General features: G+C 51.9%; 1 protein-coding gene across 3 annotated transcripts; it reads right to left on the reverse strand.

Moving 5' to 3' along the window:
- Nucleotides 1-4,294: 4,294 nt before the first annotated feature.
- AEN (apoptosis enhancing nuclease) lies at nt 4,295-22,962 on the reverse strand. Of its 3 annotated transcripts, none has more exons than XM_033100360.1 (4): nt 22,870-22,962; nt 7,958-8,561; nt 5,461-5,661; nt 4,295-4,964 (listed from the first exon to the last, which is right to left on the reverse strand). In XM_033100360.1, the coding sequence occupies exons 2-4, from the start codon at nt 8,495-8,497 to the stop codon at nt 4,728-4,730; spliced, it is 978 nt and encodes a 325-aa protein (XP_032956251.1). In that variant the 5' UTR covers nt 8,498-8,561; nt 22,870-22,962; the 3' UTR covers nt 4,295-4,727. The 3 variants fall into 3 exon arrangements, with proteins under 3 accessions (XP_032956251.1, XP_032956249.1, XP_032956250.1); XM_033100358.1 differs by lacking the exon at nt 22,870-22,962 and adding an exon at nt 10,781-10,875; XM_033100359.1 differs by lacking the exon at nt 22,870-22,962 and adding an exon at nt 10,477-10,735.
- Between the last annotated feature and the right edge of the window lie 577 nt (nt 22,963-23,539).

A 23,539-nucleotide genomic window follows, 5' to 3' on the forward strand; every position in this document is an offset into this window, starting at 1 on the left:
CCCAGAAGGCGTCCAACTCGGACAGCCAACGTGAACAGACCTCAAAAATAAAACCCGATACTGAAATATGTCTGAATGATGAGGCATCGTTACTCTTTGTTGTTCAGTTGGTTCAGATTTGAGGTATGAGATTGTTTTGCAGTTCCGATCCTGAATGAGCAACTTTTGCTTCAACTCAGACTCTTTGGGGACTTCCTGTATCTCAACGGGGTCAACGATTGTTACCCTGATTTAGGAGGAGATGAAGCAAAATATCCATTACTTTACGTAAAGTGAATGGGCATTGAAAAAGTAACCCCCTAAAGCTCCAGTTGGAGGTTTCTGTTTCTGTCATCTCTGCAGGAACAGCCTGGTGATCCACACACATCAGTGTGTCCCCCCCCCATAGTTCACACCTTCACCCGACTTGCTTCCTTGGTCTCAGGCAGCACATAACCCTCCCCTCCAATTCTTGTCCCCACGGGCCCTGAGCCTGCTCTGTGCTGGGCTCCAAATCTACAGCTTTAAGCTTTCCCTGCTTTTCTCCTTTGCTTCGTGACTTTCCTAGACGGCTCCCAGTCTTCTTCCCACCTCCATCTTCACGCCCTTCTCAAAACTGCCCTTCATATTGTAACAGGTTGTTTCCCAAAGCCTCGTCTCTTGCACTGTTTGTCACAAGCTCTTTGCTCAAGAACCTATTGATTTCCTGTTGTCAAAAAAACCTCACCTCTACTTCCTGTGCAGTTTCCAAGACCCTCTTTTCATCTGCCCCATGGGACTTTCCAATCCCATCCTGAATTCAAGGCCTTTGTGTATTCACATGGTGACTCCTCTCCAACCATCACAGCCTCCTTCCCTGCCTCCCTGCCTCCTTCAGAATGACTGGGCCATTTCTTAATTCATATTCACTGAGTGCTGAGCCCTGGGGCTCCAGGGGTAGGATTGTCTCTGCCTTCAGGTAGAAGTGACAGGTTTTGAATTCCAGCTCAGCTGTCTCCCACCTCGGCTGCACACGTACTCCTAAAACGTGTATGTGAATTTCTAAATTATTTACGGCAGGTGGAACTATCTGAAACAGTCGAATATCAGCAATTTCATGTGGTTCAACGTAATGCTATGTAGAATTGCGCTGATGGAATACATTTTAAAAACACAGACATAGTAAAAAAGTTAGAAAATGTGTATCAATAAGCGTGTGCAGGCGCTCGATCTCACTAATCAATAGGGAAACGCAAATCAAACCCACAATGAGATACCTCCTCACACCCAGTAGGATGCCAACCAACCCACACCCCGCCCCGCACCCCAAAATATCTAGTGTCGGTGAGGATGTGAAGAAGTTGGAGCCCTGTGGGGTGCTGGTCGGAATGTAAAATGGTGCAGCCAGCCACTATGGGAAACGGTGGAGAGTTCCTCAAAAAAATTAAACAGAATTACCATGATACAGGGATTCCACTTCTGGGTATCCAGTAGTTCCCCCCGACACACTTATTCTGGGGGACACGTTCTAAGACCCCCAGTGGGTGCCTGAAACCGTGGATACTACTGAGCCCTAATCCACTTCCTCATCAGCAGACGCAGCATCTCCAGTAATCCTTACATTTTCCAGTCCAAACCTGTTCCCGAATCTCTGTAACCACCCCTTCCTTGCAGTAAAAGGCCTGGTGTCACTTGTCTCAGGGGGTCCATTGCTGGAATCCTCGACTCAATGTTTTCTGGCACAACACATTGCCGTCAGTGGAAACACATTTTCTTTTCACGTCTTCCATCCACAAATCTAATGCCTTTTCCATCTTCACTAACCCTTATCAACGCACTGGCTGTAACTCTTACAGTTTGAGGTGTGACAGCAAAACTAGCATGAATTTCTTTTTCCTTCTTCACAATTTGGAAGATTGGATGGATTCATTCTTGCCATAGACCTTAGCAACCTCATCTGCACGTTTTTTTTTTTCCTTTCCCTTTTAGGTTCAGAACTTTTACCGTTTCACTTAAAGGAAGCACTTTATGGCTTCCCTTTGGCATGCAATTTGGGGTGACTATTAAGGAAAATCAGGGTTATTTGATCATAAATACTGTACAACGTGAGTTGATCTGATAATTGAGAAAGCGACCATGTGACTAACAGGGTGGGGAACAGAAGACAGGGTGAAGGTGCCGGGTGGGATGGAACAAGACAGCGTGAGATTTCATCACATTACTCAGAATGGTGTGCAATTTAAAACTTATGAATTATTTCTGGAATTTCCTATTTAATATTTTTGGATTGCCATTGAATGTGGGTAAATGAAACTGTGGAATAAGCGGGGGACTTACCCGAAAGAACTGAAAGCAGGGTCCAAAAGAGGTATTTGCACGCCCACGTTCATACCAGCATTATTCACAATAGCCAAGAAGGGGAAGCTACCCTAGTGTCCAAGGGATGAATAAACAAAATGTGGCATAGCCAGCCACCCAAATGAGTATTATTCGGGCTTAAAACGGAAACTCGGAAACATACTACAACATGGATGAACTTGGAAGACGTTATGCTAAGTGAAATAAGCCAGTCACAAAAATACAAATATTGTAGGATTCCACTTATAAGAGGTATCTAGTCAAATTCGCAGAAACAGGAAGTAGAATGGTGGTCGCCAGGGGCTACAGGGAGGAGGGAATTGGGGGGGTTATTGTTTAATGAGTATGGTTTCAGTTTTACAAGATGAAAAAGCTCTGGAGAACAATGTGAATGTACTTAACCCTACTGAACTCAACAGTTAAAAATGGTAAAGATGAGAAATTTTATGTTGTGTATTTTACAATTAAAAAAAAATTTAAGATAAAAAAATGTGCATAGCTTTAGGGAAAAACAAGTTAAATAAATGTGTGCTCTATAACAGGGCAGTTACAAAATTTTAAAAATAAACTAGGTAAATTCTGTAGCTCTAATATTTTCTCGCCACCTCCCAAAGCATCATCTTGAAAGACACCGACCTCAAAGGCCAACGTACCCGGCAAGACTGCATCCCAGCACCCCTACGCCCCCGCCAAGCCACCCTCCCACGCTAGCTTGGGGATTTACAGAAAAGGTTCACTTTTCCAATTGAGTTTTATTCCAGAACAGTCTTATAACAATGCTGATTGAAAACCCAGTACAGTTCTGGAACATGAGTAACAGCTCCATCTTCCTTCAACCCACAGGCAAAAGAATCACAGCTATTGCTCAGCTGTGAGTTTGGAGTCAGCTGCAGATTTCTAAGGAATCCAGAACAAAGTCCTGGAGCCGGGCCAGCAGTCGTCCATGACTCAGCCAGCTCCCTACTCTGCAGAAGGGGACAGAACTGGTGACAGAACAATCTATGGCCCCAAGCTGGAAGGAGTGTGCTTTCAGTGGGGTCTCTCCCTTCCTGGCCCTGCTGATTTTCTAAGATGGACATGAAAAAATCCACCGTCACCTCCTGCTCACTACAAAGGGACCCAGAGTGCACATGAATCGTGTGTCCCTGAAGAATGGGGAAAAGCCTCGACCTCCGTGCCTTGTTCTCACCCAGGCCCAATGCCCCACCTGCTGGAAGAGGCAAGCAAAGACAGTCTGCATGGTCCAAAGCCCGGCGACCAGAGGGGTGTGTTCAGGGGTCCCCCTGAAGAGGCTGAAATGAATCCTTCAAGAAAAGCAGCGGCTCCCGGGGCCCAGCGATCACTGTGTGTCGGGCACTGTACAGGGTGCTAGCATATCGTCCTCCTGACAACCCTGTGAGGTAGGTTATGTCATTGTTCCCATTTACCAGATGAGGGAACAGTCTCAAGAGTGAAGTCACATACTTGCCTAAGGTCTCAAAGCTATGAACTGAGTAGCAATACGTCTGTATGGCCTGAGCTCTTGGTTACCCCAACACCCCCAAAACCACCCCTTAGGAAACAAGAAAAGAGGGGTGGGGGTGAAATAACAACAGAGTCCTTTTAGAAATGTGGAGAAGACCCAACCACCATAGTGATTCTCAAAGTGCTGGAGGGGGCACCAGCCTGCGGGCCAGGACACTGCATGACTGCCCAAGCCTCGGCCCCACCAGAAGCGCAGACTGGTGGCCTTGCTCTTAATACAGGTCCCAGAATGCAAACTGCTGTCTTATTTCTCAGGCTCTGCTTAGGGGAGCCGAGTGCTGCGTGGGCAAGAGAAATGCCAGCTTGGGGTCAAAATAACTATGCCCGTCTCCACCCAAATCTTACCCCCTTTCCCTCCTCCTGGAATAGTGGCCGGTGTTCCTGGAGCCAAGCATTCCATGGGACCCTAGCCCGGTCCCTCAGGTAGCCAGGAGAAAAGGGAAGATAGTAACTCTAAAGATTCAGGGCACGTTTATTCTGAACGTGACAATGGCTCTGGAGGAAGAGGTAGGTGGTAAAGAAAACAGGAGCTAAGGGAGCGTAACAGCCATACCCCACTCTTCCCAGGGAGGTCTTATCCCTTTAGATACCGCTGCTTGGGGGTAAGGAAGTGACAGCCTGGGACAGTCTGTTGGCGCAAACCCGACTCCTGCGGGGGTCCTAATAGGTAGCCCACCTGACATTTTTGTGGCATCTGTAAAGTGCCACTAGCAAAACCACAGGGGTGGGGGTGGGGGTCCGACAACAGCCCTGGAAAGAGGACAGATGATCCCAGCTCCTCGGCCCCTGGGGGAAGCTGGCTGCAGCCTGCCCTGTCCAGGTGAAGCGCCCAGCATGCTCCTGGCCCCACTCTCCACACGGGGAGGCCCCCCACACCCTCGCCTCCCTCACGCCCTCCTGTCCTGCGTCTGCCCTGTTGCTCCGCTGCTGCCCTGGGCCAGGTCCTCAGGCCAGTACTGGTCCTCCATATACTGCTCCATGTCCGTGCTGCTGTCAGGCTCTCTGTCCTCCGGGTGCGTCCAGAGGCTGCCGGCCTCCCGCTGTTCCCACTGCACCTCCACCAGCCGGTAGAGTTCCATGGCCGTCATGGCGTCTTCCACAGACGAGTGCCCGTGCCGGCCCACCTGTGGACGAGAGCCATGTCAGTCCTGGCAAGAGGCCTGTCACGCCAGGTGAGTGTACAGGCCCAAGAACGTGACCTCTCAGAGGAAGGGTGTGTGGCTTGGTACAGGGAGAAGAGCATGGGCCTTTGTCAGACAGAAAGGCGGTGGAATCTCAGCCGCAGCACAAGCCACTGAGCTGCCCTAAGCCCTTTCCTCACCTGTAAAACAAAGGCTGGAAGAGCAGACGGAACCATGACTGTGAGCACAGAAGGAGCAGGCGTTCCCTGCTGGCCCTGAGAGCCTGGGAACATGTGGGGGACATCCTGGAGAGATCACCCGGAACAATGTACCCACCGGGGACAAAGGACGCTGGAGAGAAACCCAGGGTGGCATGTACACGTGGGACATCCCTGCTTGATCAAGGTCCCCAGGACTGGACTGGGTTGGGAAGAATGACAAAGGGTCTTAGGCATGGCGCATGGCCCACGGCCCACGGCCCGTCCGTGGCTTCACGTACCTGGATCCTCTTGTGCAGCAGCTGCAGAGCCAGCTCCTTGAGAGAGACCCGCGCCCGGGTATGGAGGCCGGGCTGGCTGAGGAGGTTGGGGACGGAAGTGGTGTCCCGGGTCTGGCTCCGAGGGTGGACGTACTTGAGAGCCCGGAAGTCGTTGTGCAGGGCGTGCCCCACCACCACCTTGCCCTTCAGGAGCTTGAGGATCTGTGAGCGAAGATGGGAGTCAGGAAGGCCCCAACGTCGGGCGGGTGCGGCGGGGTCCGTGGGTACACAGATCCCTCTGGAGGGAGGCACGTGGAGCGGGGAGACCGCGAGCTCCAGCCACCCACACTGCCCTCGGTGGAATGCAGACCCTTCAACCGACTACTTAAGGGAAGCATGGGCAGAACCTGTAAAATGGGGATCCTGCCAGCAACACCCACGGATGGCTGTGAGCAGAGACTGGGGGGGGGGGGCAGAAGTCCCCATAAGCCATGCCAGCCTCTTCTCTCAGCGGCCCTCCTGTCCCACCCACCTCTTCCTCCAGCTCCTCTCATGGCAGTTCCCAGCTCACATGTCAGGAGGTCACCCCAGGACTCCCCCATCCACACGTTTTCTCCTGCAGAGGACTCATCGCACTTTCTAAGCACACAGCTCTGGCATGGTCCATCTACCCCCTACGGTCAGCTCACTGTAAACACGCAGGGACCACGTTTGATTTTACTGACGATACTCAATGGAAACTCAGCACACAGGCCGGTCACTGGGTGAAGTCCGCAGAGCGGTACCTGGCCCTGGAGACACACCAGACACGGCCCCCCACACAGTCCGTCTACAGAATTGTTTCTGCACCTCCGCTATGCAGGACCCTACTTCTCAGCCTCTACACCTGCGGCCTTGCTCAGCCCTGACCATCTGTATGCTGTGCACCTCTCTTCTCTGTCTTCCACCCTCCTTAGGCCCCAGCGAGGCCACGTCCAGGGCCACAGGCCTGCAAACCCGCCAGCCCCCGTCGCTGGGCTTGGCTCTCCTTATCACCAGCCGCTGGCCTCCCGCAGTCTGCCTCTGGTGGCCACGAATGGTTTATCGCCAAACTCAGCTTTCACAGTGGGTGGATAAGGAGCATTTACTTTTAGTGGGAGGGCCGTGCCACCACTCTAGTGAGACCCCACTCCCCCCAACCAGCCATTCGGTGGGAAAGGATCAAGCGTGCTGCACACTGGCTCAGAGTCTAAGCAGACAAGTGCGTCTTCTCTTGGGGTCACCATCAACTGGGCTGAGGTCAGACCAAGGAGCTGAGGGTTCACCACACGCCTCCCTTCCTGTTGCTTCTATTTCTGATCAGCCTGCTTGATAAATAAGCTCCAGATCTCTTGAGAGAAATGCTTAGGCTGTAGCGTACGTGGAAAAGGAAGACACAAGATGCTGCATACTAATATTTCCCCCGATTTACCTAACCCCAAGAATCACGCAGAAAGGTTAAGTAGTTCTGCAATAATGCTCACTTGGAAAATGCAAAATGTTCCAACATGATTGATATATCAGAACACAATTTGAGAATGACGCATGATTTCGCCCTTGACAAACACTAAGTGAACGCACAAAACGCACCCCCCCTCAGAAACCTACCAGCGAGCTCAATTCAGCCCCCCACACCTGGCACCCCCACTTTCTGATTTCAGGTAACAGTCCTTGGACCACACCCCGGATCGCACGTCGCCACCCTCCCGACATCTACCTCCGCAAGGAAACGTCCAGGTCTTTTTCAAGGTAGAGTGCCATCCTTGTTGGTATATTTACGTATTTCTTAACCATTTAACATGTGCAAAACTGTGCTACCATTGTTATTAGGTTTCCATCTTTTCATTTTTGGGGTGTCACTGATGATGTTTTTTCGTGTTGTGTCCCTACCCCCATTTTCCCCATAAGCTCTAAAGTTTTTATTCCACAAGTTTGCACAGTGTGAGATTTTTAGGGACGCACACATCAGAGCCGCCCCCCCGGGGGCCTAGACACCAACAGGATCAGAGGGATCGGGGGACAAGGACCCAAGATGGTTAATAAAGCTTTCCGTGTTTCTTCTGCTCAAGCACGGCTGGGAATTTCTGGCACATTAGTATGGTCCCACTAATGAATGTGTTTTCAAAGCGCTGAAGAATTAACATGAGGAAACACAGCAAAACATCAACACCTGAAGGGGCTAGCACTGTGGGCCTTACAGATTTCACACCGACGTGTTATACTTTTATAACAGAAAAGAAAATGTAAAATGCACGCTGCTTCATACCCCGCCGTTGGCACCGCCTTTCCACCAACACGATCACGCATGACACCCGGCCATGCTTCCGTGCAGGTAGGTCAGGATGTGTACTCACCCGTCTGTGAGAAGGAACCCGCTGTTGGGAGGAGTTCAGTCACTTTGCCAAGGTCTCTCGCTTCCGGTGGCAGTGGTGGCTCAACCCCAGGGCTGCTCTGCGCACCCCATCACACTAACCCCAACGGGCCCCCACCCTGCCCTCACCTCTTTCTGGGCCACCTGGAAGGGGATGGCCTTGCGCATGTGCTGCCGAGTGATGCCGCTCCAGCGCGTCCGGTAGTCCACCACGGGCATCTCAGGGCGCACGTACTTGTCGTAGAGGACGTCGCCGTGGTAACTCACCACGGAGCAGCGGGCCAGCTCACTCACCCGCCCGCGAGGACCCGTGCCCACCATCTCGCAGTCGATAGCCACGCACTTGCCGGGCAGGGGCCCAGTGGATTCCCTGGGGGTGGGCTTTCTGCTGCATGCGGCACTTCCGGTTTCGGCCCGTGGACGCTGCCTCCCACGGCTGGCGGCCTCAGTGCCTGGCGGTGCCTCTAACGACATGGGCGGTGGGGAGGGTCCCGGCTCTGGGGGCGTGCTCAGTAGCCCCTGCTCCTGCAGCAAAGCCTTGCGGGCCATGAACCGCGCGTGCTGTCGGCTCTTCCTCTTGTGCTTTCTCCGAAGTACATCCTTGGCAAGGGGGCTGGCCAGCGAAAGACACAGGCACTGGGCAGGCTCAGAGGCCTCCCGGGGGACCATCCCAATCTGCTCACCACTCGGGGCAAGGGAGTCCTGCGAGGTAATCTTCCCATGGGCCAGCACCCTGGAGAGAGAACACACAGGGCAGAGCGGCTGGATGAGGAGTGGGCCAGGCCAGCCCACCCTCCCTCCCTCCTGCAGTGCTTTCCTGCTGGGCCTGTACTTGTCTCAGGCTGCTGGACAGAGTGGAGGACCTACTTGAATAATAATTGCACTCATACAGTCAGTGCCACATGCAAACCGCTGCTGTACGTACTTTACGTAGACTCACTCAGCCTGCCCAACAACCCAAAGAAAGTATCCTCATATTACAGGTAAGAAAATGGGGGCAAAGAGATTAAGTAATGTGTCCAATTAACAAGAGACAAAAGCTGATATGAGCCCCAAATCCCTGCTATCTGTCAGACTGTGTGTGTGGGGACTGCAGAGCTGGTGGTGACGGAACTCAGGGAACTCCTGGTTTGGCAGAGAGAGAGGAGGAGTCAGGAACTTGCAAGGGTGTGATCAGGAAGGAAGCAATGGACTAAAAGGGCAGGTGCCTGACGTACCTGGTCAGGTACGGGACCAGGCAGATAGCTAGGTTAGGAAAAGCCTGGCAGTAGTACAGGAGACACTTTAAAGCTTTAAAGGGTTTCAGGAAGGTCTGCTAAGAGCCCAGGAAGGGAAGGGCACCCAGACAGAGAAAATGCAGACACAAAGTCCAGAGGAAAAGCACATCATAGCAGGAGGGCAAGGAGCCTGGTGCAGCGATTCACTGAAAAGCAAGGAGGGAGGCGTGAGAAAGGTGGACAGTGAGAAAGAACTATTCCTGGAGAGCCGTAAAAGTTTGGGCTTAATGCAGAGATTGACTGGGAACCCTCAATCTCGAGAGTTTTAGGTGAGGCAGTGACCCATCCTGACTCATCCTCCCCCTGCTTGCTCATCCATTCCCGGAGAAGGGCCTTAATTATCGTCTACTTCATTGTCATATTGCCAAGTCATACGTTAGCCAACAAATACGCAACCTCACTCTGTTTGCCTCAGCCCAGCAATGGGGACAAGGCCCAAGAAGCCGGAGGCTGACCTCTGGGGGGGTGGGGGGGGGAGGGCCAAGCAGGTCAGCTGAGGCAGGGACTAGGGTCAGTGGCCTCCCTGACCCGGCTGGCAGGGTTTCACAGAAGCCAGAAATAGGCTCCCTGAGAAAAGGTCTCAGTGACCTTGTGTTTCAAAAGGCGAGGGAAGTGCCCTTCTACTGGCAGGGATCTTGCTGACATGTCAAAACCAACAATCACCTATCAAGGGTACTCTTCCCTCATCCTGGGCCCCCAGATGCGCTCAGTGAGTCTGGGGAGAAGTGTCACTCAAATAACACAACTGTCACAGTAAGGACAAACACAAATCTCTCTCCAGCCCGAAACCTGTGTTTTGGGGATCAGCAGCCACCAGGCATTCCCGGCAGGGGCCCTGGCCTAAGGGAAGGGTCCCAGCAGCAGATCTCAGAACGATGGCCTCACAAAATTATAATCGCCAATGGCATCAGGGCCACCAAGCTGCTGGCTGATCAGTGGGCAGTTCTAGGCCCTGCTCGGGCACCAAAGAACTAGATCAACTGGAGGAGGTCGCCAGTCTCCTCACCATAAAACAAGCGTTTACTAAACAGAGTTGAACTACGTCAGGGGCTTCCCCAAAGCAGTTCGTTACCAGAAACAATGAAGAGGTCGGTCTAAAACGCCGATTTTCGGACCTACCCCCACACCTTAACGTCCATTTGGGGGAAGGGGGCCTGAGAATCTGTATTTTAGAGAGCGCGCGACCCCACCCCCCCAGGCCACGATACTAATTATCGCCCGCATTTGGGAAAACCTGGATGGCTGGATAAGATCCCCCGTGCTATTAAAAAGTTCGCGGGACAAGCAAGTCCGAGGAGAGCCCCGCACGGTCCCCCCCACCCCAGCCGCCGCCGTCCTCCCGCGGGTGACGCCTGGGAGGCCTGACCGCACCCAGGGAAGGACGCAGGCATCGGTCACTCAGTAGCTGCGGCGGTTCCGCCGGCGCCCGCCAGGCCGAGTCCCATGGCCCATCGACGTCCCCTTAGGTCCGAGACCCCCGAGCAGGGCGGGGACGTGGGGCAGGCCGCGCCCTGGGCCCGGCCTGCACACCAGCGGACCAGGCGAGCTGGTCGGCCGGGTCTGGGCGTCCCCCGCCACAGGCCGGGGGTGGAGACACACGCGGGACCCCGCGGGAGGGGACATGCCGCGCCAGCCCGCTCGACCCCGCTGTCCCCACAAGGGTCCCCGCGGTCACCTGAGGCTCGAGCGCGAGTCCTCCGGGTCACCAGTCCTCCCGCCCGCACGTGGCGTCCGGGAAGCCTGCACTTCCCACATGTCCGGGCAAGCCCCGTTCTGGCTGCCCGCCTATTGGTTCGCTGAACGGCAGTGCCCGCCTAAACTATCTTCTGATTGGTTCTCTGGGGGAACTTGGCTTTCTGCGGGTAGGCGCGCGTCAGAAGGGGAGGGAAATCCTAAAGGGGCGTGGTTTGTGCTTCCAGTCGGCGGAGCCAGCGGGAAATTTTAAAGAGACCGGAACGGAGCTTGGCATCTCACCCGGGTCGCGCTCCCATATGTGTTCCCTATTTCCAATGCACCCCGCTCCCTGGTTCGGGATGTGGGCTCCTATAAATTCCGTGCCTCCAAAGGCAGAATGACAGAGTACACGCCCACAGTTGCAAAATTTTAATAATAACCCCTATCTCCTTGGGTGTAGTGGTGATTCAGTGAAATCTGCGTAATGGGCACTAAAGAAAGGGTTGTTGTTTTTTTTTTTTTTATATAACTAATGAGTGTTGAATTTTTTTTTTTATTATTGGGGAAGGAGAACAGGACTTTATTGGGGAACAGTGGGTACTTCCAGGACTTTTTTCTAAGTCAAGTTGTTGTCCTTTCAGTCTTAGTTGTGGAGGGCGCAGCTCAGCTCCAGGTCCAGTTGCCGTTGCTAGTTGCAGGGGGCGCAGCCCCCCATTCCTTGCGGGACTCGAGGTGTTGAACCCGCAGCCTTGTGGTTGAGAGCCCACTGGCCCATGTGGGAATGGAACCGGCAGCCTTCGGAGTGAGGAGCATGGAGCTCTAACCGCCTGAGCCACCAGGCCGGCCCAAAAAAGGTTTTTAAACTCAGGTTTGCTACTTCGGCAGTATTTTTTTTTTTTTCACTTATGCTTTTGCAATACTTTATAAGTATTAAGTTCCTACTATGGGCTCGAGACTGGGATACAGAACAAGCGCAGTCCCCGACTAGTTGCTCTTGGGGCACAGTAACAGAAAGGTTAGCAGTTGGCCATACGGCTATCCACAGGCAAATGCCAGTATTGTACACCTTTAAGTCTTTTGCGTGATCATATTTTTTATAAGTCTAAGTACGCAGTTACAAAGGATGTATCGCAAATATTTGACATCGTTTAAAAAAGTGTCCTTAAATGAATGCAATGGAGTTTACACATAGCATATGAATGCTAACATTATGGGCCGCTAAAGCGCAGCTACCTAGAAATCCACCACATGGCGCTGCCTCCCTGCTTATTCAGGGTACCAGATGAGAGCGCTGGAAACCTAGCTGCTGCCTGTGTAAACCAGGTCCGTGCCCTTAAGGGAAGGGGGCACAAATGCCCTGACCCTTGGCTCACCAACCCTTTTGCGTTCTGAGACACCTAGAAAGGTACCTCAAGAAGTAGTAAGCTGTTTATTTTGCCGAAGGACCTAGAGGTTAGTCGCACAACCTGTGCAAGCCTTGGTTTCTGCATTTTTAAAATGGGTGGAGGGTTTGGCCTATATTCATTCTTTTCATATATATTGAGCTTCGTAAAATGGATGAGATGCTGATGCGGGTAGGGGAAGGATAAACTTTCAAATGGGATAAAACTCTTACATGATAGGGGAGACTCGTAGAGATGGTGGTTCTCATTCGTTCCTGTTTCGTGGAAGGGGTCCTGTGGGTGTCCAACTTAAGGAAAGAGAAAAACCATGAAGAGGAGGCGAAGAGACTATTATTGGGTATTGTGGAGACAGAGTCCCAGGGAGCAGTTTCCAGGCTCTGGGCCTCACCTGGACAGGTGCTGGCTCGGGTATTAGATGGTCATCAGCTGTGACTAGTTGGCCATCAGCTGTTACCAGTTAGTCATTAGCCACTAATATAACTGCCATGGCTGAGCTAGCAAGAGCGGATTGTGGATTGCGGATTGCAGAGAGGTGGATTGCAGTTAGCAAGTGAGGTTGGTTGGCAGAGAAGCGGACAGCGGGTTGCGGATGGTGTGGCTCCTGCTTCCTGTGTCTCCAACCCAGCCGCCAGCGAGACTATAGTGGTATGACTCCCCTATCTATGGTTCCGTGGGTGTTCCTTTTTGGCCTCACCATGTCCTGCGTTCTTATGTGGCGAGCAGGACCAGAGACCCCGCATGACACCCTGCATGACAGGTATTAATCGATGCTGTTATGTATTATGACTCTTCTTCTCTTGCTTAGTTATTGTAATAACCCAGCGTGGTTGAGTGTCCAGCACTCTGATTAGCTAAGAGGCAGCGCCATCTGGTGGATTTTCTAGGTAGCTGCGCTTTAGCGGCCGATAATGTTAGCATTCAAATGCTATGTGTAGACTCCATTGCATTCATTTAAGGACACTTTTTTAAACGATGTCAAATATTTGCGATACATCCTTTGTAACTGCGTACTTAGACTTACAAAAAATATGATCAAGCAAAAGACTTAAAGGTGTACAATAGTGGCATTTTGACTGTGGATAGCCATATCGCCAACCCCACTTTTAGGGACTTCACCCTCCCATTTTGGGGCTAAAATATCTCCGGCTTCTACAAAAGCTGGGGCTCCTATATAAAGGAACCCCTTTGAGCTTGGGCTTGATGAGAGAAAGCCCAGATCCAAGCCCTGCCCCTATGGACCCCACCTTGCCCCCTCTACCTTATCGATATGCATTTGAGACATAGGACTTGATCTATTTTGCTCTTACAAAAAATATTGCCACCATCAAAACGCCCTTCTGCCTGCCTTGTGCTGCTGGACCAGGTGCCTATAGGAAGGGGGTCGATCTGGTCATTTTTTTAGAGCCGTGGTTCTCTAAGTGTGGTGGTCCTAGCCCAGAGGCCAGGCTTCACCTGGGAATTGGTTGGATCTCCTGACTCAGAAATCCAGCGGTGGCACCCAGCGATCTGTTTGAATGAGCTGACTGACAGCTTTCCGATGCATGCTCAGGTTATAGACTCCTTGCTTAGAGAGTATGAAGCTGACAAAATTCTGGGAGCCAAATGCAAATAGTTCGCTCATTTTATTCAAGTAGATCCCCTCTAGTAGCACTCTTGATCTAACAGTGGCTTTGGACCTACCTGTCCCCAAGACACTTACGGTGCCTTTATACCTTCTCTCCACTTCTGAGAATTTCTAGGGATCTTACATCCAGGTTAAGTTTCATATGACTAATTTTTAAATGCAAAATGGAAGGATTTGATCTAAGGAAAATTTATTTTCCACTGATACTTGTTCCATTCCAGACTAGTTCCTTCACACGTAAAATTAATCCTCAAATCAGGGATGCAATCTCAGCTGAACCCTGGAATTGCCTGAGGAGTGTTAAAAACATACTGACACTTGGGTCAAGCCCTAAATTCTGATTTAACTGGTCTGGGGTGGGGCGTGAACATGGAGCTTTTATTTTGCGCACTAGGAATTTTATTATTTTTTAATGTTAACAAAACTCTTAGGATTTTCATGAGAGATTTCAAAGAAATTTTCAATTACACTTGACCTTGAATGTGGAGATTTTCAAAACGCATACTCACTAGGTGACAATTTTGCAGCTGATTTCCGAGAATCGCCGCTAGAGTGCAGCTACCTAGAGAAACCACCAGATGGTACTGCCTCCTTACAAATCGGAGTTCTGGCCACTTGGCTACTTACTACCTGTGTAAACCAGGTCCCTGCCGTTAAGGGAAGGGGACCCAGATGCTCTGACCCTTGGCTCACCAACCCTTTTGTGTTCTGAGACACCTAGAAAGGTACCTCAAGAAGTAGTAAGCTGTTTATTTTGCCGAAGGACCTAGAGGTTAGTCACACAACCTCTGTAAGCCTTGGTTTTTGCATTTTTAAAATGGGTGGAGGGCTTGGCCTACATTCTTTTCCTATATATTGAGCTTGTGAAATAGTCGAGATGCTGATGCGGGTAGGGGAAGGATAAACTTTCAAATGGGATAAAACTCTTACATGATAGGGGAGACTCGTAGAGATGGTGGTTCTCATTCGTTCCTATTTGGTGGAAGGGGTCCTGTGGGTGTCCAACTTAAGGAAAGAGAAAAGCCATGAAGAGGAGGCGAAGAGGCTATTATTGGGTATTAATCTATGCTGTTATGTATTATGACTCTTCTCTTGCTTAGTTATCCTAACAACCCAGCGTGGTAGATGTGATAAATTCCGTTTTACAAGTTGGGTGTCTGATGCTCAGAGATGTTAAGCAACTGGCTCAAAGTCACACAGCCAGTAAGTGGTAGAGCCAGGACTGGAAGTGGGGTGTGTCTGACTTCAAAGCCCGGACTCCCTCCCCCGACTTACCCCCTAGGGAGTGCAGGGCTCCTTGTTTTACACCCTATCTATCAACACAGCCCGTCTCTCAAAGCAGGAGTGAACCCACTTCCCTCCCCAGATGTTTCACTGAAGCAGGCTCTCTCCCCCTTCTGTCTGCACAGCAGCCCTGAATGCTGTGGGCTGCCTGGGAGAGATTTGACTCCCTTCTCTCCCACCCCCCTCCTGCTTATCCAGGCCCCTCTTCTCCAGTGAAAGGCTGCCACCCACTGAGTGACACCAATTTGCAGCCTTCTCAAGTGTGAATAAGATTTCTAATAGGACCTGCTGCCTACTAGCTACAGGCACGGTTAGAAGTAAAGAGGAAATTTAAGAGGCAGGAAATGGGGAAGAAGAGAGCCAGTTTGGGGAGCCGAAGGAGCAGCTGAGGCAGTGACAGCAGCAGCCTCTGTGTGGAAGCGAAGAGCTGATAGGTTCAGAGAGGTTAAGTGCCTGGCCCAAGGTCACACAGCTTGCAAGTGGTAGAGGCAAGTGAGCTCAGCCAATGGTTGCCTTCTTAGTGTTCCCTAAAGGAGTACAACTTCCAATCCCACCTAGGTTTATAAGATGCTTTAGTCTTCTAAAGGAAAGACTTTACCAGCCTTTTCTGCCTCTGGATGCTGCTGACCAACCCTTCCCTTCTCTGGCCCGAGGACACTGGGGTGCCTTGTGCCTGCTGTGAGGGTGGAGAAGAAGGGTGGGGATATATTTAGAAAGAACTAAGGAGGGCTTAGTCCCCATGGAGCGTCTCATCTTTGGGACTTGATGACCACCTTAGGGCAAGGTGCCCCCCCCATTTCTTAGGCTTGCAGAAAGGCTGGGATATGATGTTTATGACCACTGCTTCTCCACGGTGGGGGGCGGTCCCCAAGGACAGTTGGGCGACTGGGCTTCCTCACCCCAGTTTTTTCGTGACATCTCGGATCCAGCAGCACTGAGTCAGATTCTGGGTCCAAAAAGATGTTCCGTACACACAAGTCTACTCTGAGCCCTCGGGGAGGCAGCAAACCAGCTGCAGGTCAGGTGTGGCCTTTTGTTGCAGGGCACCAAACACCGCTGGCACCTGGGGCATGAGCACAGGGCCCTTTATGCCCACACACGCCGGGGCTCTCTCCTGTCACAGAACCAGACCTCACGCTGCCGGCGCCCAACCAAAAAGACGGTTGCTGGGTGAATCAGTGAGGAATTGAGGGGAAACTCTCCCCGCCCTTTAGTTGGTGGTGTGGTCACAGCCCAGGCTCCTGAGGACAGAGACCCTGCCTCCTCCCCCACCCAAAGCTTTCCACTCACACCACAGTCTGTGCTTGTTTCTGGAAGACTCTGCCCGGGGTACGCAGCCCAGGGGTGTCCAGGTTTCCAGCGCTGTTTTCTAGGAGACAGAGAAGGCCCCGAAAAGAACACAGGGAGGCAGAACCAGAAAGGGGTCGCGGCCCAGCCCCCACCCCGCTGTGAAGGCCCACGCCATGCGGCAGACTGGGATTTGTTGTTGAACATAGTGAGACAACAACAAAATCACCGGTCTTCCAGATGGGGCTGGCCATGCGTATCTGCCTCCGGCTGCTTCTCAGAGGCACGTTGGGGTCCTGGGCCGTCCCCTGGGTCATCCAGCCAACATGCTGCTCCCACAGCCAAATCTGTCTTCTCCCACCGCCCCTTCCTTCCCTCAGAATTCTCTAGAGCCTCTGCTCAGAAATGGGTCAGGGGGAGTTCTTACTTACTTTGTTTTCCTTTTTTTTTTTTTTCTGGCATGTGACATACTTCCTTGAATAATCAGGACATCTTATCTTTGAAGGGAGGCAGGTGGGGGGGCTCGTTACCTTTCCTCCTTAGTCATAAAGCTAGAGCATCATGGAGAAGGGAAAAAGGAAGAGCTGCAGGTCGCAGTGAGCCCTCTCTGCCAGGCCCCTGTCTCTCACCCACCTGCAAGTCTACCGTCTTGGTCTGAGTGAAAATCGTCCCGGTGCTCCCTGAACCACAGATCAGGATGAAGTGGGGGTACTTCATCCCCCCACTTCAGAGCAGAGCAGAAAGTAGAGAAGGGGAAATTGTTGTGGGGGGCAGGGGAGGGTGGATTCCTGCCCCTGATGTCCCCAGGTCCCGCATGGGGCTTTCTGGTTCATTTCCCCAGCCTGGGGCACTGACAGAGGAGAGGCAAGGCCCTTGCTGGCCGGGCCAGCCTCTAATTGCAGTGCTATATCCTCTTCTTAATTAGCAAAGCCACAATGTTCTGATGGCTCAGAGAGCATGGCCCTAATTGTATTTCTGCAGCAGCTGGACGATAATTACCCTTCCCTGCTTTTAATTTTTTCTCCTTTTAATTGAAAACTCTTCCTCTGTGGCTCAGCCCTCCGTTCTTCTGCTTGTTCTCTCCTTCCAGACTGGGGAAGGGCTTGTCTGGAGGCTTATGGGGTGGGAGCCGCGGGGGGCAAGGGGAAGACTGGCAGAGCCCAGGCTGGTCGGCCTGAGAAAGCAGAGAGGTTCTCCTGTGGAGGATGGATAACAGAGGCACCCTCAGGAAACTAAGGCCCCTTTCTCCCCACTCCCCAGTGGGGTCCTAGCTCTTCAACTCCAAGCTGCAAGGAGCTGAGGAATCTCCCCTCCCATCTACCCTGTCTAACCAAGGAAGAGGGAGGAATGTCTTGTCTTTTATTTCTTTTAAAATAAGAGGAATAATAAACAACCTGTGCCTCTTTGGCTGTTGAGAAAGGGCTAGAACGTCACTCTTGGTGTGTGGTTTCAGAGACAAAGAGCTGAGCTAATATTAGAGACCGGGCTGACGAAGGTACAAGGTGTTAAGCCACAGGCTTAGGGCCTTGGGTATTCCTAGAAAAACATGCCTTTCCAGGGAGCCCTCAGGTGTTACAAAGAGAGTTCGGAGGGAATCCTGCTGTCAGAATATTCCCTGTGACATGCCATTGTCACTGGTCATTATTACCTGCCTGCGCCTACTACAGAGCCTGGCTCACGGTCTGTGACAGCAGCTGGCAAAGAGACAGAGATAGCATAGGATCATGCGAACCCCAAAAATCCACTCTCATTGGCTTTTTCCTTGAAGGACCAATGAAGATGGACCTGAGCCTGACAGTTTTCTAAAATTCTTGAACTCTGGGCTCTGTCTGGGTTGGGGGAAGATGCAAATAGCAAAAGAGGCTGCCATCGTCTCAGAGAAATGTACCTTAGAGAAAAAAAAAATGACCCGCCCTTGAGCCCACCCACTCCCTCTCCCCCACTTGGGGTTTCTTACCTCTGGATTTGGAGCCATCCCCTTAGCAACGCTTGTTTCCATGGTTTCCTCCCCTGACAGTAATGGGTGACAGGGACCCTTAGGGTGGACACTCCACATACCATGGTAACAATTAACTGAGCTTTCATTTCTTTTGTGAAGAGAGCTAGGGAATATGAAGAGTTTGGAAGGGAGAGGAGGGGGAGGATCCAGGTCTAGAACCGTCATTGTCATAAAGAGGAAGTTAAGAGACTTGTCATAATACTAGCCAGGAAGATTCAGTGCAAACATTTGTTGAGCCCCTACTTTAAGGATGAGTAAGCTCTAGGGACTCAAAGGGACAGAACCCCTGATATCAAGGGGCTTATCGTCTAGCACTGGGGCTCATGGTCCCACGGAAACCCTGGCACAGATGGGCCACTAACGGAGGTGGCTCTAGCTAGCATCGTGACGATTGAGCATCTCTCTCCTTCCAGCATCCCCTGCAGCCAACAGCCAAGAAAAGACTGACCAAGGGGGTCTGTACTCACGTTGAGGCTTCTCCTGGGCTGCTATGCTATTAGAGAACTTCCGTCGCAGAAGGGAGGGCACCTTGGTGCTCCTTCCTTTTAGAGAAGTAAAGACTAATGCCGGCAACCCTAAATTGGACTATTCGATGCAGGGAGAAAGAAAAAAGCCATACTTGCCCACCTCCAGCGCCACGAGGGATTGGGATAATCTCCCTTTCTAGAAATCCCCCTCACCTACCTGTCACAAGCCTTCCTGGAAAGTGGTGGGTCTGCTCTTACACTGAATGAGAGGGTCACTGTCTCCATTTATCCAGCTCTTCTACTGGTGACTGAAAATGCAGGCCAAAAGGGTAGTTGTGAAGAATTAAAGTAGAAAAAAACAAATACAACTACCAGGGGATACCACAGTTGGGAAGAGTGAATTCAAAACCTGAGACAGCTACTTGTCATTGATAACACAGCTCTTCCTTCTTCCAGTTTCTCATCCTCATTCCCAAAAGTTTTCACCAAATCTCTATATTTCTCGCGGAGATGACGAAGATCCCTGGACCCTTTGATACCAGTGACCTGCACCGACTTGGAAAGATAATCATACTATATTTTAAAGTTAAAAAAAAAAATCTGTAGAACAATGTGTTATTCAGATGTGTTCAAGAAAGCTGCAAATTACAAGGTAGCAAAATTTGTTCTTGCAAGTCAAATGTCACCTGGAGTAGCCACATCTAATCCCAGATCCTGGGACCCAGAACTCTTGAGTTCCATTCTTTGCTACTGGATGGAATTGAGGCAGATTCAATCATTCTGGGTACCCTGTTCACTCAACTAGTCAGAAAAGGATAAATGGCGCCCTTTGATTGGTTGACAAGGCATTACACACCAACCAATGAAAGAATGAGTCTCCCTTTCTGGCCAATAAGATTTCAGTTCTCTTCTTGAAAGTAGACCCTTTGTCTATAAAGAAAATGAGCAGAAAGGGAAGAGTAATTTTTTTTTTAAAGCCACTGTTGCTATGGGACATTATTGGTGTGATAAGCGATAGCTGCCTCAGAGAATTCATAAAGGAAGGCACCTCTTTGGGAAGAAAAATACAAAAAGCACACCAGCTGTCTGATCTGGACTGAAAAGAAGTTTCTATAGTAACATGAGAGGAAAAAGCATTTTAATGTAAATGTCCACAAAAAAATGATATCTAGCCAGCCCATGGAGGATTTTTTTTTGGGGGGGGGGACTTCTTAGACTGAAATTCTGATTTTTAAAAAACTTTGTAGTAGCAATAAGTGAAGGAAAAAGTGAAAAGACAAGGAAAGTAATATGTATTGACTGCTACAGAGCATCACAAATAAAGGCATGCTAGTTTCGGCAGGACACAGAGACCTCCTCCATTCCTGTGGTGTCAAGTGATAGCCCACCTTTCTCTTTGGAAAGAGAAAGTTCATGTCTCCTCAGAAGTGTTCTAGAGGAAAGAGTGCGCAGTGCACAGCTTGTTTCCTTAACTTAGCGATTTCCCCGTAAATCATGCTGAGAATGTTACAGCTGCCTCTGGAAAATTATGGGTAAGACGATGAGCCCAGATATTCCAAATGAACACAGGCAGGCACGACAGACAAGGTGAAAAGTGGAGTCGTTGTTTCTTGATCAGGGAAACGGAAAAAGTTAGAGGATCAGGAGCGTTCAGTGCTGTATTAGCGAAGGGTGAAGGCAGCGCTGGAGAGAAGAGAAGCTGGAGGAACCAGATGAAGGCGATGCTAGTGGCGGCTTGCTAAGGGAGCCCCGTTTCTACCTACTTGTGTGGTCTGTGGGGAGAGATGAGAAGAGGGGGGCGGAGATCTGGAATTAACAGGTGTTCAGGGAGGGAGGCACCACGGACAAACCAAGGAAAAACCTTGGTTTTCTTTATCAGAGACACCTTTGGACAATTTCCCCATCTCCCTTCTCCTCCTACGTGAAGAGCAAGTGTGTTTTTCTCATTTAAAGGGGATAAAGGGTGTGTATGGGGGGATCAGCACCTCCGTCTAAAGAACTAAATTTTTTTTTTTAAAGCCCTAATTGTAAATCCCAGAGGAATGACTGGATACGACTTGGTTACCTCTCTGAAGGGGGAGGAGGCGAAGGTGGGAAGGATTGCGGTGGTGGAAAAGTAGCTGCTTCGCCAAGCCCCTTGGCTTAAAAGGAGAAATTCACCCCAGCAGATATTTTAAAGAATCAAGGTGCTCACGGATAATTAGTGGCCAAAGCCCCGCCATTCACTGTAACCAAGGCAACAGGAAGCTGGGGCTGGTTGCCTGGTAACCACACTCCAGTGCCAGGGTCCTGTCTGCTCTCCGGCTCCCCCACCTCGGGGCTCTCCTCCTCCCCCACCTCCGTTAGCCCTTTTGTGATAAGGTTTCCCCCTCCTCCGCGGCTAGTCCCCTCCCTGGCAAAGCAGTCAATCTGCTCCCTCATACAAAGAGCAATTTGCGCTCCTTTGGCCCAAAATGCGGACCTTGATGTTCCTTTTGGGCCGATTTCATCTGCACCCCGATATTGCGACCCAGATGAAAGATGCTTCTGTGTTGGCCTCAACACCTCACTCTTTCTCCCTCCGTCCCACGCTTTTCCCTTCATTCACCCACGTTAAGACGTAAGGAGATTGTGGGGAGAGGGAGAACACAGCTTGGATGTGGCGATCTTTCGCAGCACACGAGGCCTGGGGGTCCGGGTAGAGCCACTGTCCCGTGCGCCTAGCTCACCACTTAACAGGCGCTCGTCTTTGCGCTTCGGCACCAAGTTATTCCAATTGGTCTTAGCGAAGGAGAGAGATAGAATGCCCTCCTAGAACCCGACACGTAAACCCCTGGAGAAATGGGGACGATGAGTCCCCCCTTTTCGGCGAACCCTGCCTCATCTCCTGGCTTCCTCCGCGTGGGGTCTGAGGGACAGCGACGCGCGTCGGATTGGGTGGTGGAGCCGCGCGCAGGAACCCATCCCAGGCGCTCTCGGGCCGTGGCGCTGTCCAGCCTCTGGTGCTGAAGCTGGAGGCTCGGATTCCCCGTGGGGCCCTTCAGCAGCCAATTCGGACCCCCGAGGGTGGGATCCGAAGGGCACGCGCTTTATCCCCCCGGGGAAAAGGCGAGACTAGGACATGTCTGCACCGGATGCACTTATTTTCCCAGCAGACTGGGCTCCCTCGGGGGCGCAATCCCCCACGCCTGTCGTTTCCCCTCACCGGGTTAGTGGAATTATTTGCCCCCATGGCAGAGGGTAGGAAGAGTTCTTTGCATTGGGATGATTACACAGTTGCCGCCTGGCGCTTCTCACGTTTTCTCCTTCGGCACTTGGCAGTCCGGGACTCCTGGCGCTCAGGTCTTGCAAGGCAGGGAGTGGAGGCCTGGAACACCTACCCCGGCCGTTTTCCGGCGTGCAACAGCAGGCCTGCTGCATGAGGGGTCTGACGGGTGAGCAGCGCGGGAGAGGAGGCAGCGTCCGGAGAGCGCGCGCTCTTGAGGCTGTGGAGCTGCCTGCCCTTGTCCAGGGACGGCGCCGGACCGACCCGGACAAATGGCAAGCCGGGTTTTGGCCTCTCCCCGCGCGCGGGTACGAGGACTAGACGCGCCCACAACTTGAGCTGGCTGAGCACCTCGTGGGAGCGCTTAGTTGCCGGGCTGCAGAGCCAGGGGCGCCTCCCTCTTCCCAGGCTCCCTCACCGCCTTCCCTCCTCTTGGGGACTTTGGTGGTGGGCACAGCCCCTTTGGCAGATGCCCAGCCGGCTGCCCCCTTCTCCGAAGCAGCTCTAGGCTTAAACTCGTGAATCTCAGCTCAGTCGGCAGCGCCTCCAATCCTAAGCCCTTGACCTGGGCGGGGGACCCTGGTCTGGACTTTACCTGGCGTAGGGCGCCACGGCCCGGAAGGAAGACCGCTGTGCTCCACTTCTTTCTGGAAAAGCTCCCTCACCGTTCACCGCCAGCTCATCGCGTCTCCCCCAAGAGCTGCAGAATAGGGGCAGGGAGCCGGGGAGAGAGGGTTGGGGATTGAGGAAGGTATTTTGTGAAGCATCATTTGAATACTTGCCTCTCTCGGGCGCCTGTTCTGTCCGGAGTGGTGACCGCGCTGCCAGGGTGGGAGGCCGGTCCAGACACGGCGTGATCCTCCCGGAACAAACATAGTCGCTGCGACTGCTGGCCCAGGGAGAACAGCTGCTTTAAAGCCCAGACCAACCCACAGGTGGCCAATCAGGCCCGCGGACATCCATGACGTCATCCAGAAGGGAAGTAGGGGGTGTCACTGGGCTTCACAGCCAAGTCCCCTGTGGCCATGGCAACAGCTCTGAGAGGTCCGCGGGCTGGCAGCTAGCCAGCCGCCTTTTCTCTTTCCTGCCGCGTGGTCGGGGCCCGGGACCTCGAGTTCCGCTGGGGTAGAAGCTTGAGTAAATTCGGCCTTAGTGTTGGCTTAGTGCAAGGCAGGAGGCCCTAGAGCTAGTTTCGGCTCCATCTCTGTGTTCTCATCCTTGGGTTGAGCTAGTCCGGGATCCATCTCTGTGTCCCCATCCTTGGGCCTAACAGGGCAGGAGAGGGGCTGCCTGGCCCCCCACCCCCAACCCCGGAGACTCCCACAGGGTGAGCACGCAGAAACCTTATATCCACAGGGACATTTTTAAATTTTTTGTAGTTCCCCTTCCTTGCCCATCACGCGGCAGGAGAGAGAAAATTTAAAGCTGTACTTTACATCATATACACACATT

This window comes from Rhinolophus ferrumequinum, chromosome 28 (genome assembly GCF_004115265.2).
Source record: "Rhinolophus ferrumequinum isolate MPI-CBG mRhiFer1 chromosome 28, mRhiFer1_v1.p, whole genome shotgun sequence".
In the NCBI taxonomy this organism is placed as follows: domain Eukaryota; kingdom Metazoa; phylum Chordata; class Mammalia; order Chiroptera; family Rhinolophidae; genus Rhinolophus; species Rhinolophus ferrumequinum.

Excerpts from the sequence above, each read along its gene's own strand:
- AEN (XM_033100358.1), bottom strand. The coding sequence starts at position 10,860 with ATGTGGGAAGTGCAGGCTTCCCGGACGCCACGTGCGGGCGGGAGGACT. Across the intron at positions 8,562-10,780 it reads GACTCGCGCTCGAGCCTCAG|GGTGCTGGCCCATGGGAAGA; the intron begins GTGACCGCGGGG and ends TTCTCTCTCCAG. Across the intron at positions 4,965-5,460 it reads TGCTGCACAAGAGGATCCAG|GTGGGCCGGCACGGGCACTC; the intron begins GTACGTGAAGCC and ends TCTCGTCCACAG.